Source organism: Sminthopsis crassicaudata, chromosome 1, assembly GCF_048593235.1.
Source record: "Sminthopsis crassicaudata isolate SCR6 chromosome 1, ASM4859323v1, whole genome shotgun sequence".
Lineage (NCBI taxonomy): Eukaryota > Metazoa > Chordata > Mammalia > Dasyuromorphia > Dasyuridae > Sminthopsis > Sminthopsis crassicaudata.
This window is the reverse complement of record NC_133617.1, coordinates 510,231,512-510,247,115: the sequence shown is the minus strand read 5'-3', so window position 1 is coordinate 510,247,115 and position 15,604 is coordinate 510,231,512. Positions and strand designations below refer to the sequence as shown.

The 15,604-nt window shown below is 41.8% G+C and overlaps 1 protein-coding gene across 2 annotated transcripts in view; it reads right to left on the bottom strand.

The window, feature by feature from the left end:
* SREBF1 (sterol regulatory element binding transcription factor 1) overlaps positions 1 to 15,604 on the bottom strand; it is a 60,339-nt gene that overhangs the window by 18,064 nt on the left and 26,671 nt on the right. For both annotated transcript variants that reach the window (XM_074281590.1, XM_074281589.1), the window contains exons 2-6: positions 6,715 to 7,317; positions 6,035 to 6,180; positions 1,417 to 1,560; positions 998 to 1,216; positions 321 to 435 (exon numbers count right to left, since the gene is read on the bottom strand). In XM_074281590.1, coding sequence (XP_074137691.1) covers positions 321 to 435; positions 998 to 1,216; positions 1,417 to 1,560; positions 6,035 to 6,180; positions 6,715 to 7,317 — 1,227 coding nt within the window. The remainder of the gene's footprint in view (positions 1 to 320; positions 436 to 997; positions 1,217 to 1,416; positions 1,561 to 6,034; positions 6,181 to 6,714; positions 7,318 to 15,604) is intronic.

Sequence of the window (15,604 nt, the reverse complement as noted above, 5' to 3'; positions counted from 1 at the left end):
TCCTCAGTACTTGGCATAATGCTTGTTACATATTATGGGTTTGATTTAGTTCAATCTGGGGATCTCTTCCTCACTCAACTCTTGGACTGGCTGCACTGAAGACAGGAAATGAACGGAGTCCTTTGGAGATGGTAGCATCTCTGGGCCTGGGACTCCATCATCCCCTCCCTTGGCTAAGAATGTGGTATTTGTAAGGAAGGGACAAGCACTGATTACCCAGCTGAAACCATAAACCAACTTGGTTTCCTCTCCAACCTTAACACTGGCCCTAAGTCCCATCAGCTGAGGACTAGGTAGGGGAACCCTTAGAAAAGACTCACTGTTCTTCTGCACAGCCATCCTGAGAGTCAAGTTCTCCTGCTTTAGCTTCTGATTGGTCTGCTGCAGGAATCGGATGTAGTCAATGGCTTTCCTCAGGATGGCTGATTTGTTTAGCTGGAATAGAATGATTTGAGGCCTTTGTCATCCTGGAGCCTGGCCACTCTTATTCCCCCAGCATCCTCCATCCTCCATCAGGGTGGACTAAAGGATGACTGGAGCTGGCTCTGGATGCTAAATCCCAGATTTTGCCCACAGGTAAAGTCAGGATGACAGGAAAGAACATTGTATATTTAGCTCAGGGGTTACTAACCTGGGGCCAGGTTTTTGTTTTTCTTTTAAATATGTTGATAATTGTAGTTCAGTATAATTGGTTTCTTCTTTATGAACTTAAAAAATTATTATTCTAAGGGCGGCTCCATAGACTTCACTAGACCGCCAGAAGGGTCCAATATACAAAAAAAGATTAAGAATCCTTAAGTGATCTTCAACTCTTGCTTGTTCTCAATCCTTTGGGGACTGGACCAAATGACCTCTGAGAGCATTTCTAGCTTTAGGTCTAAGATACTTACCCCACCCTGGCTTTTTACCTACTCTGTTCCCCTCCTCTGGATTTCTGAGAATGTCTCCCTCTCTAATTCCCAACTTCCTTTATTTCTCTTCTTCTTCTGTCCCATACCTTGGCCTCAGTTCCCACCACCAGGTCTTTGAGTTCCACAATCTTGTCATTGATGGAGGATCGATAGCGCTTCTCAATAGCATTGTGAGCTGTTCTCTTCTCCCCTTTGCTCTGGGAGCTGGGGGTCTTGCCTGTGGCAGCCAGACGATTGATGGGCAGCTTGTCAGCATCTACCACCAGGGGCACAGTGGCTAAAATGGTACCCCCACTCACCAGGGTCTGTGCAGGGGAAGAGAGGTGTCATTAACTCAAAGCCAGGGCAGGGCAAGCATGTCAGAGCTGGAGAAGAGTGAAAGCAGGGGAGATTCAAAGAAAAGTGACTGAGAAAAGCCAAATGCAGTGGGAAGAGGGCACTCCTGGAGGCTATGACCCAACCAAAGTCCTGCCTCCCTGAGTCCCACCTCTGCGGCCCAACGTACCGGGACCTGAAGGGGGGCCGACTGCACTGCTGTGGTGGTGGCCAAAGAGTTGATCCCTGAGGTCTTCACTCCTGTGCCCACATCGGCCTTTACAGTTGTCAGGACCAGGGAATCAGCCTTGATGAAGTGAGGCTGGAGCAGGACCTTGGAAGTAAGGGTGGGAAAAATGTCAGCGGTCCCCAAGTCATTCTGAAGCCTCTCTCCTCCCTCTCAAGCTTATTTTCTGACTCATCTGTTTTGCCTTTCTTCCAGCCCTTACCATAGAGCCCGGCACACCATAAGTGCTTAATAAATGCTTGTTATTTAAGATTGTTAAAACAAACAGCTTTGAAAGACTTAAGAATTCTGTTCACTTGCAAGGACCAATCACCATTCCAGAGGACAGGTAATAAAAAATGCCAACCACCTCCTGCCAGAGAGGTGATGGATGCAAAGAACAGAGTGAGACAGTTTTGGGATGTGGCCAACACAGGAATATGTTTTGCTGGATCAAGGATTTATTTTGTTTTTGTTTTTAAATGGTGGTGAGGGGGAAGGGGAGAAAACAGATTTTAGTTCATTGAAAAACTTCAATTTTAAAAAAATACTTGTTGGTGTTAACCATCTAACCCAGGGGTTCTCAAACTACAGCCCGAGGGCCAGATGTGGCAGCAGAGGACGCTTATGCGGCCCGCCAGGTTATGGCAAATGAGCTGAGTGTTAGTTTTTGTTTTTACTACAGTCCGGCCCTCCAACAGTCTGAGGGACAGTGAACTGGCCCCTATTTAAAAAGTTTGAGGACCACTGATCTAACCTAATGAACTAGGATACTCCTATGAACCAGAACCATCTCACTGCAGTGGTATTCTTATGCTCCAAGGAGCCTGAAAAGTTCCCTTTTTTTCATGGTAAATACCAGACAAAGGTATTAGACACATTTATGGAAAAGCCTTAGCCAAGGGCCTTAGCTATGTTTTCTCTCCCAACAGCTCACCTTGCTCAGTCTTTACACATTTCATAAGAATTTATACAAAGTTACCATTCAAAGAAACTCAAGAAATTATCTATTCCATAAGCCTAGAAACAGCTGCGTGGTGCAGTGAATAAAATGGTAAGCCTGAGTTCAAATCCAGTTCAACCTGGGCTCAACCTTAGTTACACACTAGCTAAATGACTCAGGGCAATTTGGGCTCTCTCAGTTTTTTCCACAGTAGAACACGGACCATAATCACACTTATATTCCAAGGCTGTTGTTAGGATTAAATGAGATCACTGAAAATCTCTTAATCTAGTCCCTGACACATAGTAGGTACTTTATAAATGCTTGTTACTTTCCTTTCCCTGTCCACCATTACACTAAACCCTATGTCAGCTGGGGAGAAAGCTCACTGGAGTTTATTATATGCCTTCAAAAAAGGATAGAAGGTATGAAATAGAGACTCACTATATATAATCCTCTTTTATATTGTGTTGTATACACAAAAATGCCTATTGGGATTGTTTTTTTGAGGTTGGTTTGATTTTAAGTTCAGAATTTTACAAAAAGGAAAAAAAATTCCCCAGAATGACATGGGTAAAGAGAAGCAACCTAATACTGCTATTTTCCTTAACTGGACAGAGAAATGGCACTGTTCACCTCTCAGAAGCACCCTTCTGTGCTGCCTGAGAGCAAAGACCTTGTCTTAGAAGTATCTCTCTCCCACAATAAGAATGCTAAACATCTTAGATACAGGATCATCTGTAAACATCATCATTCCCTCTGTTGGCTGGGGAAACTAAAGGGATGTGTGCTGAGTGATGGGGATCTCTGTCTGAAGAGGAAGAACTTGAGGGGGATCAGAGAAAGGGGACTGAGTTAAAAAAAAATCAAAACAATGGATGGAAGAATTGTTTATATAGAGTCAGACTAAAACAATGAGACCTCCTCAGTTGGAAACAGGACTATCTAGATATAGTTTGTACTGATGGATCCTGGAAATAGAAGGCACAAGAAAGATGAAAGGTAGCATCAGCAGCATGGCCAGGAGGGACTTTCACTCTTTGGAGTCTTTAGCTGTGGTGAAGAGAGATTATTAGCATGCAGAGGAAATGAAGGGATGACTCATTCAGAACTGGAGCAGGGAGGGAGGGTGCCATCCATCCCTTGCCCACTTTCCACTGTCATCAGCTGGCTATGCTTTGTGGATCAACACCAGCCTAACAAGTGACATCACTGGTTGCTTTACACCTTTCCTGCCCAGCCTAATGTTCATGGATAGCTAACGCAGTCTACTGGGAATGTGGGCACTCTGGAGGAGGATTGTGGATTCTGAATCAAAAGAAAGTCCCAGGCAGAAGTTTGAAGATAAAATAGCAATACAGGCCTGATGCTTAGGGGAATCGTCTAGGACAGAGAAACTCAAGACTGGGGCCTGAGGATCCCCAACTAAGGCAATATTCCCCAAACCCCCAGTGGAGAAATGGCCTTAGTTTTAAAAGACTTTTGATGAGAAAGTCTGTAAAATGCTAGGCAAATAAAGGCACTGTCTCAATTAAAAGTTTGTGTGTGTCCCAGACATTTAAAGAGACTTTGCCAATAAACTGGGAAAAATTTTTTTTACATCCAAAGGATCTGCTAAAGACCTCATATCTTAAATATACAGAGAATTGACTTTAATTTATAAGAAATCAAGCCATTCTCCAGTTGATAAATGGTCAAAGGATATGAACAGACAATTCTCAGATGAAGAAATTGAAACTATTTCCACTCACATGAAAGAGTGTTCCAAATCACTATTGATCAGAGAAATGCAAATTAAGAGAACTCTGAGATACCACTACACACCTATCAGATTGGCTAGAATGACAGGGAAAGGTAATGCAGAATGTTGGAGGGGATGTGTAAAAACTGAGATAGCGATACATAGTTGGTGGGTCTGTGAATAGATCCAACAATCCTGCAGAGCAATCTGGAACTATGCTCAAAAAGTTAACAAACTGTGCATACCCTTGGACCCAGCAGTGTTACTACTGGGCTTATATCCCAAAGAGATCCTAAAGGAGGACAAAGGGACCTGTATGTGCAAGAATGTTTGTGGCAGCCCTTTTTGTGGTGGCCAGAAACTGGAAAATGAATCCATCAATGAGTCCATCAATTGGAGAATGGTTGGGTAAATTATGGTATATGAATGTTATGGAATATGATTGTTCTGTAAGAAATGACCAACAGGAGGAATACAGAGAGGCTTGGAGAGATTTACATGAACTGATGCTGAGTGAAGTGAGCAGAACCAGATCATTATACACACAATAACAAGACTTATACTATGATCAATTCAGGATCAATACTGAAATGATTCAAACCAGTTCCACTTATGCAGTGATGAAGAGAGCCATCTACACCCAGAGAGAGAACCGTGGGAACAGAGTGTGAAACACAACATAGCCTTCTCACTCTCTCCATTGTTATTTGCATTGTGTTTTCTTTCTCAGTTTTTCTTTTTCTTTCTTCTGATAATTGTATAATTATGTATACATACATTGGATCTAATATTTATTTAAACATATTTAACAGGTATTAGACTACCTGTAGACTAGGGGAGGAGATGGGAGAAGGAGAGTAAAATTTGCAACAAAAGATTATGTAAGGGTCACTGTTGGAAAAAATTATCCATGCATATGCTTTGTAAATAAAAAGCTTTAATTAAAAAGTAAATAAAGAGGCTTTTCCTTCAAATTCAAAAGAATTAATTTTCAGGTAAACAAAATGTAATTTCAGTTCTCTACTTTGTAAAATTAAGGGGTTAAATTCCAACCTTAAGACTTTATGGATTTCTGGAAATCAATGACAACCGAGGGATGTGGAAGTAATAAATAACAAAAAGGCTAGCTGTGAGCTCTGTGCTTTTGTAAGAAGATTCCCAGATGGAAAAATCATACATGGGATTGCCTTTATTAGCAATTCATATTTTTACCTATATACTACTAATAGTTGACATTTCTATAGCCCTTTAAGTTTTCAAAGCTCTTTATATAATCTCATTTGAGCCTCAATAATCCAAGTGCCATTGCCATACCTATTTTATAGATGAAAAAACTGAGGCTCTAACAAGGGTATCTTGCCAAGAGTCATATAAGTATCTGAGACAAAATATTAATCACTCACTCTTTCTAACTCCATATCCAGGAATCCATTTATGGATTGGTATAGTGCCTGGTTTGCTTACTATGTCAATCAGCCTCTATTTATGTGACTTTTAGAGTCTCTGGGCTAACTAGAAATAGCAACCACAGGAGAATAATCATTCAAACTGTTTTTCAGTCTCAGATTTGTTGAGGGGTGTGAAGAACCAGGATTGAGAAGGGAGTGGCAGAGGAAAGCAATGGGGCAGCTTCACAGCAGAGGAAGACGTAGAAGACCAGAGGGGTGCATTTTCAAAGAGCAGAAGAGTCAGCTTCTCTCTGTTTTCCTGATATAGAGCAACCCCTTCTCATTTCTCAATAACTGCTCCCAAGTGCCACCAAAAGCCTGGATGGTTCTGAGCTGCCTGGTTCCCTGATCCCACTTCAAGGAACGCTCTTCCCTCCAAAGGCTGGCTTCTTTATGGAACCCTGTCTGTCTATACTTGCACAACAGGAGAGAGAAAAGGGCTAAACTTACTGGGACCTGCTGGATCTGGGAGGAGACAACCTGGGCGGGGGCAGTCAGCAACTGCTGTGGGCAGATATTCTGCACCTGCGTTTGAATGGTAACTGGCAACGTCCCTTGAGGAGACAGGGGCTGCTGAACATTGCCAGGAGGAACAGCTGGAAACAGAGGAAACATCATAGGCATTAGGATTTTAACTCCCCCATTCCCAATTTCTTTTTTCTGTCTCCACTCCTGTCTGGAATTTCTTCCCAGCTCTTTCCCCAGTTCTCATTCTGCACCTGCTGAGGATCTAATGACTTCATCGCCACTGAGGTACTATCCCTCCCCCAGGCTGCATTTAAAATCTGGAAGAGCAGGAAAGGTCAATGCTTATTCTGAAGGAATGAAGGGCTAATGATGAAATTTTAGACACTGGTGAAGGAGATATTTCTGAATAGGGAGTCTTCCCAGGGGTAACTCACACCACTACTCTGGGTACCTACTATTCTGCCTATGTATTAGGACTGCCTCCTTTCCAATCTACTTCCCTTTGTCCACTGCTCTACCAACCCAGCTCCCCGATAATCCCTGTAATCTGGAATATTCCTAAATTCATTCCCAAAGTCCTTCATTTCCACTGTGAGGTAAGCAGACCACACATCTTTGATTTACCACCCCCACCCCCAAAACCCTCCCAGCCTGCTACTCACATGCTGGGAAGTTGCCCTGGCCTTGGTAGTCTAGTAGAGATGGAGAAGTAAATTGAGGCTGGGAGGAAGGAGCAAAACTCTGGGGCACCATGACTCCTAGTGGCTGTAATTCCTGTGGCTGTGGCTGTGGATGCACCTGCTGAGGCTGCAGCTGAGATTGTGGCTGAGGCTGGGGCTGGGGTTGAGGTTGGGGCTGGGACTGAGATGGCTGCTGAGACTGCAGCTGGGTCTGGGATGGCGGAGCTGGGGGGGCTAGCACAGGCTGGGACAGCAGCTGAGGGGGAGAAGGCTGAAGGATGGAGAGCTGCATGGGCTCCTCCTTGATGCCAGATGAGGCTTGGGTGAGATCAGGCCCTGTTATCAGTGGTGGGGGCTGGAAGCTGGTCATTGGAGGAGGAGGAGGAGATGGCTGGTACATCTTTATGTGGGTAGGCACCTTGGTGCTTCCCAAGAAATTGTCAAGGGTGGAGCTGAGAGAGCTGGGGGGTGGAGACAAGCTTGCAGAAGAGCCGACATCCTGGAAGGCAGGTGTAGCCCCACCATAGTTGGAGTCAAAGATATTGGGGAAGTCACTGTCCTGGTTGTTGATCAGCTGAAGCATATCTGGAAGCAAAGAGAAGCCAAAAATGAATCAAGGACAGTGACAAATTCCACCCTCCTACCTATCTCCCTCTCCACTCAGGAATGTTGCCCCTGAACAAAGAAGGAAAAAAAATAAAAACAAATGGGACCTAGCCACCTCCCGCCACCAAAACCATTCCCATACTTTGAATGAGAAGGTATTATCAGGTAACACACACACATACATGGTCATGCTTATAGCACACATGTACACATGCACCAGCACCTACTAACACAGGGATGCAAACATACAAATACAACCGACACGCAATGTCATCTATCTCTAGTCAGAATGTCTCTTTAGAGCTCCTGACCCAGATCTGGATTTGTTCATTGGACATCTCCAACTGAATATCCCTTGATTAGAACTCAGTTCTTCCTAACTCCAGACCCAGTGCTCTATGTTTTGCACTACTCAACATGACTACAATGCAATTTATTGTTTCCCCAGAAAATCTCCTCTTCCTGATTTCCCAATTCCTGCTAATGGCTCTCCCATCCTGCCAGTCTCCCAGGGCCAAAACTTCAATATAATCTTTGCCTCTTCCTTCTTCAACACCCTGCACATACAACCAGTCCGTCTGGCTTGTTTTTGAAGCCAAACCCTTTCCTTTTCTGTCTATTCTATTGCTACTACTTTTTAAGGCAGATAGCTGGTGAAAAAGAGTACTGGAACTGAAGTTAGGAAAATGGGAATTCTATTTCTTCAATAGTATTTTATTTTTCAAATATATGCAAAGAGGTTTTTAATTTTGAGCAATTTAATCATTTTATTAGCAAGATCAAGAGGTTATTAAAAAGAATGGTAATCTGGCCGCCTCTTTTAGACAAAAGACAAACACTTTACCAAGGATTTCTTGGGACTTGAGGGGAGACATTGTAAAAGAAAAAAAAAAAGGAAAAATAGATGACAAAATGCCTTGATAAAAATTCCCATAAAGGTATTTTTTTAACATTTACCTTTGCAAAACCTTGTGTTCTAAGTTTTTCTCCCTTCCTTTTCCTCTCCCTCTCCCCCCTCAAGACAGCAAGCAATCCAATATAAATTAAACATGTCGAAAAGGAAAACAGGAATTCTAATCCTGTCTTAGATTAGCTATGTGGGCAAGTCACATAATCTGTCTCCCTCAGTTTTCTCATCTGTAAAAAAAAGATGATGATAACATCACCTACCTCCCAAAATTGTTGTGAGGGATGAGATAATATCTGTAAAGTGCTTTGTAAAATTTAAATTGCTACGTGAATGCTAGCTATGATTATAATTCTAAATTTCCTCTTTTAACAAACATTTTAAGTAATATTTTCCTCTAATTACATGTAAAGATAATTTTTAACTTTGATTTTCTAAAATTTTAATTTTCAAAATTTCCCCTTCCTTTCTCTGCCCAGACAATAAGCAATTTGGTATAGGTTATTACATGTGCAATCATGAAAAATGTATTTCCATATTAGTAATTAACAAGTATTTATCAAGGTGCATTTCAGTTCAGGTGACCCAATGGCTAGGGACATAGCTTTGAAAGCTGGGCTCACATCCTGCCCTGGACATATGCTAGCAGGTATGACCCTGGATGAAGTCACTGACTTGGCAGCATGTTAGGTCATTCTCTTAAGTCACAGAAAAGGTGCTGACCTGACTAGGGGAATTGTAGGAGCCATTGAAATCATAGGTCCTCTCCCTGTAGAAACCTGAGCCAAGCTATTCTTCCAAAAGCAGCTGTCTTTTGATCAGAGGACCATATTACCTCCCATTACCTGTCCCAAAGACTTCAATGAGTCTCTATTACTGACATACATCAAGGCCAAACTACCACCATTCAAAGTACTTCATAATGTAGGCCTTAGTTTTTCACTATTCTTTGCTCATACCCTGAATTCTAACTCAATTTGGCCATATCCAACACACCTCATACTTTCATATCTTTCTGATTTTTAGTCATGTTCTCCCCCCATCTAAAACATTATTTCTCCCCACCTCACCCCATCTTTAATTCTACTTTAATTTTAATACTTCAAGGCCCAGTTCAAATGTCCCCTCTCCTCAGATCATGTGGAACAGAGTGAAAAGGGATTTTTGGACATCATTTAGCCCAAACTCTTAATTTTATAGTGAAGAAGCCCGAGACACTGAGAATAAACTTTCAAAAGATCAAATAATTAAAATCTTCTATAAAGACTTCCTTGAGGCTTCAGCTAAAAGGGATTTCTACCTCCTCTAAACTCACATTATACTTTGACATTCCACCTTGTGGAATTTTTTTTATCTATCAACTAGACTCTAAGATTCCAATGGAAGGCAAAATGTCACATATGGGGTGTGTCCCAAATGTCTTAGTGCCATTTTAAGTTAAAAAAGCTTAAACTTTTGAGACATTTAGTTCTATCCCCAGCAACACCTAGCACACAGAACTTTTGATTAATGGATAACTTATAATACAGCATTAATAGATATTTGCTGAATGAATTAACCATATGAATACACACATCCAATTCAAAACATCTAAATCTGTATTTATTTAGGCCATCAAACATCTAGCCTTCCAGGACCCTAGTTCCCACAGCGGCCTGGTCTAAACTAAAATAAACTGTCTACTGTGCAACCTAGCTAGTAATGAATTCTTCACAAAGAACCCTTCACATTGACCTTAGAAGGAGTGTAGAGCAAGGGCCCACGGAGTTAAGGATGGAGTGAGACTCCCAAGGAAGAACGGGAAGAGGTAGAAAGGACAGGCCAAATTTCAGGAATACTTAGACTTCAAAAAAAACTCACCTTTCAAACAGTGACCTTAAATGAGAAGAAAAGAGCTCTAAAAAGGCCCCAAGTCAATAGCTTGAAAAACAGCATTTATAGTGGATACTGATTAGCTTTGGCAGGAAAGAAAGAAAATGAGAGAAAAGCAAAATAGAGAAGAGAAACAGATGGGGAAAAGAGATAGTGAGGGTGAAGGAAAGAAAAAGAGGGACAAAGAATGAGATAGAAAAAAAAGGTGGGACAGAAAAAGTGATAGTTATGGGAAACATACAGTGGAAAAAGAAATAATACAAAGGATTTAGCTCAATCTCTCCTTTGGACAGATGAGGAAATGGGCAAAGCAGTTTGTCCAAGGTCATAAATGGAATTTGTGACAGAGCTGAAGCCAGGCCTCAAGTCTCCTTCCCTCTCCCCACCTCCCATTTAATAGTATTTTATTTTTTTCCAATTTCATGTGAAACTAGTTTTCAACATTTATTTTTGTAAGATTCTGAGCTCCAAATATTTTCTCTCTCCCTCTTCTTTCCCCCTCCCCAAAAGAGCAAGCAATCTTTAAGATAGAGGAGGAAGGGGGGGGGAAACGATAAAAAGACAGAGACAGAGAGAGGGAAGGAGGAAAAGACAGAAAAAGAGAGAGAGAGACTAGAAGCAAGAGGGAAGAGATAGAATTGATATAAGAAAAGAGGGTAAAAGGAACAGGAAAGAGACAGAGGAAGAGAGAAAATTAAGAAAATCAGAGAGTAATAATAGAAATGGAGAGAAAAGAGTAGAGCAGGAGTGAGACTGAGAGCTGACATTCAAAGAGAGAAGGAGAGGCAGAGAGAAGGAAAATGACAGAGATGGAAAGAATTAGAAGGAAAGGCAGAGAAAAAAAGAGAAAAGGGGGAGAAGAAGAAGAAGAAGAAGAAAGAAGAGAAATACAAACAGGTTCATAGAACAAGTGGGAAGCTTCTAGACAACCTCAAAAGAGCCAAGTATGGTGCTTCTTGGCTGCCTAGAACTAAATGCTTTGAAAAAGTCTAAAAGGGACCTTAGAAATTACCCAGTCGCTTATATCCCAAGGAAATACTAAAGAAGGGAAAGGGACCTGTATGTGCCAAAATGTTTGTGGCAGCCCTTTTCATAGTGGCTAGAAACTGGAAAATGAATGGATGCCCATTAATTGGAGAATGGTTGGGTAAATTATGGTATATGAAGGTTATGGAATATTATTGTTCTGTAAGAAATGACCAGCAGGAGGAATACAGAGAGGCTTGGAGAGACTTACATCAACTGATGCTGAGTGAAACGAGTAGAACTAGGGGATCATTATATACTTCAAAAATGATACTGTATGAGGATGTATTCTGATGGAAGTGGATATCTCCAACATAGAGAAGAGCTAATCCAATTCCAATTGATCAATGATGGACAGAATCAGCTACACCCAGAAAAGGAACACTGGGAAATGAGTGTAAACTGAGAGCATTGGGTTTTTTTTGTTTTGTTTTGTTTCTCTTCCCAGATTATTTTTACCTTGCGAATACAATCCTTCTTTTGCAACAACAACAAAATTCGTTTCTGCACATATATATTGTACCTAGGATATACTATAAGATATTCAATATGTATGGGATTGCCTGCCATCTAGGGGAGGGGGTGGAGGGAAGGAGGGGAAAAACTCGGAAGAGAAGGGAGTACAAGGGAAAATTTTGTTAAAAAAAAAAAAAAAAAAAATTACCTATGCATATGTACTGTCAAAGAAAATGTTATAATTATAAAAATTAATTTTAAAAATTCACTATTAAAAAAAAAAAAAGAAGAAGAAATTACCCAGTCACAACCCACCCATTTTATAGATGAGTTAAGAGAAATCAGTTTGACCAAAATCACAAAGCTCAGAGGCAGCACTGGGACTAAAGCTCAATCTTCTTAAGTTTCCTCTAAGGTTTTGGGTTGTTTTTTTTTTCCCCTTAGGTTGCCTCCCTTGGGAGGTGCTAAATAGATTTCTTTCTCCCTCGGGGAAAGAAAAAGGGGTGGGGTGCTATCTCCTGGGTTTTGCCAATTGGCAGAGCCTCCAAAAATGCTGATACTTTTTCTTCTACCCAGATTGAGTGTCAAGGACTCTGGTTAAAAATACAACTCCTGCCCTCACCAACCTCAGTTTCTCATGTCCCTTCCCATCACATCCCAAGTCCCACTTGACCCATCACTGCCAATGATGCCCAACCTTTGGTCCTTCCCTAATCTCCCAGAAAGCCTTTTTCTTTTCTCCAGCCACAAAAACATGATGCTGCGTCACACGTTTTAAGTCTATTTGCTTTGCTGAGAAACAATCTTTAATAATGGACAAAGGGTCTCAGTCAGGAAGGCCTGAGGTAAAATCTTCTGGCACAGTTGACTTTGGGACACAGGACAAACCAGCTAATTAGCCTTTTAATGACTAAGACAACCCTTAAATGACAAAGTACAATCAAGACTGATTAATTTCTTCCAGGTGTGCTACTTGGAGTGGGGAAAAGTACTGGACCTGAAGCCAAGAAAATATAGGTTTAAGGGTTGCCACACTTATTAGCTATGTGATGCTGACCAAGGCACTTAACTGCTAATTGCCTCAGTTTCCCCCTCTGTAAAATGGGAGGTCATAACCTCCCAGGCATGTTATGAGGACCAAATGACAATATTGGCAGAGTGTTGGACCATCCAAGACTACACAGTTTATTTTGAGCCAGAGCAAGGACAAAAAAGCAGGTTCGGTGAACTCCCTTAATGATCTAATCATTTAATGTTGTCAACCCAGCAACACACTGGATGGCTCTAAATGCCCTTAGTTGGTCCAGCTTAGACCATGTCCCTGCTTAGGTGAGAGGTGGTGCTCTGCACAGAGCACCTGCCCTGGGTCAGGAGGACCTAAATTCAAATCCAGCCCAGACAGCAGCTATGTGACCTTTGGACAAGTCATTTAACCCTAATTACCTTTAAAAAAAAAAAAAAAAGGGGGGTGCATCTAGGTGGCATAGTGGATAGAGCACCAGCCCGAATTCAGGAGGACCCGAGTTCAGATCTGGTCTCAGACACTTAACACTTCCTAGCTGTGTGACCCTGGGCAAGTCACTTAACCCCAGCCTCAAAAAAAAAAAAAAGAAAAAGAAAAAGAAAAATGCATACATAACACACTCTGGCTATGAAATTTCATATTGGCAAAGAAAAAAATTCACTGGCTTAGCTAGCAAAGGGATCATCTTCCTAATATTTTCATCCCTTTCTTTGATTTCAATCTGGATTCACTCTTGTCCCCAGTTTTGAGCTCAAGAACCCTCAAGGTTCTCTTATCATACCTCTGAGTGCCCTCAACACTTAAGGGTTCTAACCTTGCCTAAGATATCTCTCACAAAACTTCCCTGAGTCTTTTAATGCAGAAGTGCTGCCTCCCCAGGGCAGATAGCTTCTACCTGGAAAAGGAAGCAAATTGTTGGGTGTCCTTCCCTACTTACTACTGAATCCAACTCTGCAGACAAATTATTTTTTACTTTACTTTAAGGACAAGGGATCTGCAGCTAGGAGACAAGTCATTGAACTCCTGGCTGGGTGTTATAGAAACAACCCAGGATTAACCCTGTTTCTGGTGTGGTGGAAGGTCTTCAAATCCCAGCTCTACAACTTCTTGCCATATGATCTTAGACACAATTTTTAACTTCTCTGATCCTTATTTTGCCTCATCTACAAAATGAGAGAAGCTGTTCTCTCCTTACCTAGCTTCCAACTGCTTCAAGAATAAAATGTAAAAGCACCTTTATATTCCAAAGCCTCATTGAGTAAGGTATTAATTGTATTATTCAAAGGACTTTAGGACAGTAGAGGGGAACAGGAGAATAACTTGTATAGATTTAGAAAGTTATGCTAGTCTAAAAGCAGACGAGCCATTATTTGCTCCTTATTCTAGGTTTTCAGTCAAGAATAGTTTCTTTTGGAAACAGAGCCCAGTAGCAACAGCAGGAAACAGTCAGGAGGAGAAAGGCCAACACTGATTTGGCATCCACCATAGAAAGTGATCTAGGTATGGACATCTCCACTAACTATGCTGGCTTTCTGGTTGCAGCCTGGAAGCCTTTTCAGCTTCAGTTAATTCAAAAGAAGTAACACTTTGCTAGCTATATCTTATATATCTTATTCCTTAATTAATACATTTTTGCATTCACTACCTTATCTGATTCCTACAATAGCTCTAAGAGAGAAGTGGGCCAGAGATAGCTATTGATATTTTACAAATGAGGAAACTGACATAGAAAAGTGACTTGCTCCAGATCACAAAATCAATCCAGGTTTCTTATCTCTCAGCCCAAGGTGGGAATAGTAAAAGTTAACACAATGGAGCATCTCAAGAGTTCTTCTGAAGGACATTTGAAGCTCTGAAACAGTGGGAAACCTAAATTTTCTTTATTCTCTCCCCAAATGTGTTATTTGCTCTTTTCTTTCCTAGTTGTTATGAGGGCAAAACTGGACAACTCTATAAAGTGATGTAAACAAACTTAAATTGATTTACATTCATCAGTTGTTTCATAAATCTAAGACAACTGCTTATTTCTCCTTCCACTTTCCCTTCCTCCTTGTATATGGTTAGGGTGAAGGAAAGGGCATCTCTTCAGCTGGCTGAGAGTATCTCTATTTGTGCAACAGGGAGCCTCTGGCAAAACTCTTACCTACTCTGAATCTGATGCCAGCTGGGCCAAGGCTCTACCCTAACCCTCCACGGAGAATTCTCTTACTAGGCAAAAAGTACTTGCGTATTCCCAGAAAACACTCTCACTCCCCCCTTGCAACTTATCCTCAACTTCCCCCAATAGCTCATCCAATACCAGCTATCCCCAGGTCAATCTGAAACATTAGTGTTTTGTGCACGGATGCTTTATAGAATAAAATATTGATTTATTTGAGGATAAGAAGGAATTTTAAAATATCCTGGCCGGACCCACATGAGGTCAGGGAAAGGATTGGTCAAAAAGTCCTGCAGCCTGGCAATGCTTGCTGGCACCCTTGCTCTATCAGTTCTGAAAGGTAATGGCCTCTCTAGTTATCTCCTGGTGTTGAGTGAAATTCTACTAAGTAAACCCAAAGATTTCACTTCCTGTCCCCCAAGAGAGTCTTTGTCGTCTTTGTCCTCTTTCCGCAAAACTAGGGTGAATACCTGCAAGCTCCCCAAACACATGAGGCAGTGCGCTTGGGAAAACCAAGCCCCACAGCTTCCCCAACAGAGAACCTCAAGACTGAATAAAGCAGCATTTCTAAAGCAGACCTTGCACCCCGTGCGTGCTGACTCCTAGCCAAAGAGAGCTAAACACCGTGCTCCCATGTGACCCCCCACCAGAGGAAGGAGAGGACTAGCCAAAAGGACCCACCTGCAGAGAGCAGAAGGACGGGAGTGTAAGGGTATGGGGACAAGGTGCAGAGAAAACGGGGAATGCATGTGCAAAGCAAACTCAGTTCCAGGAATCCCTAGTCTCCAGGACTCCTGGGGACCCTGCCAGGAGGCCCCCATCA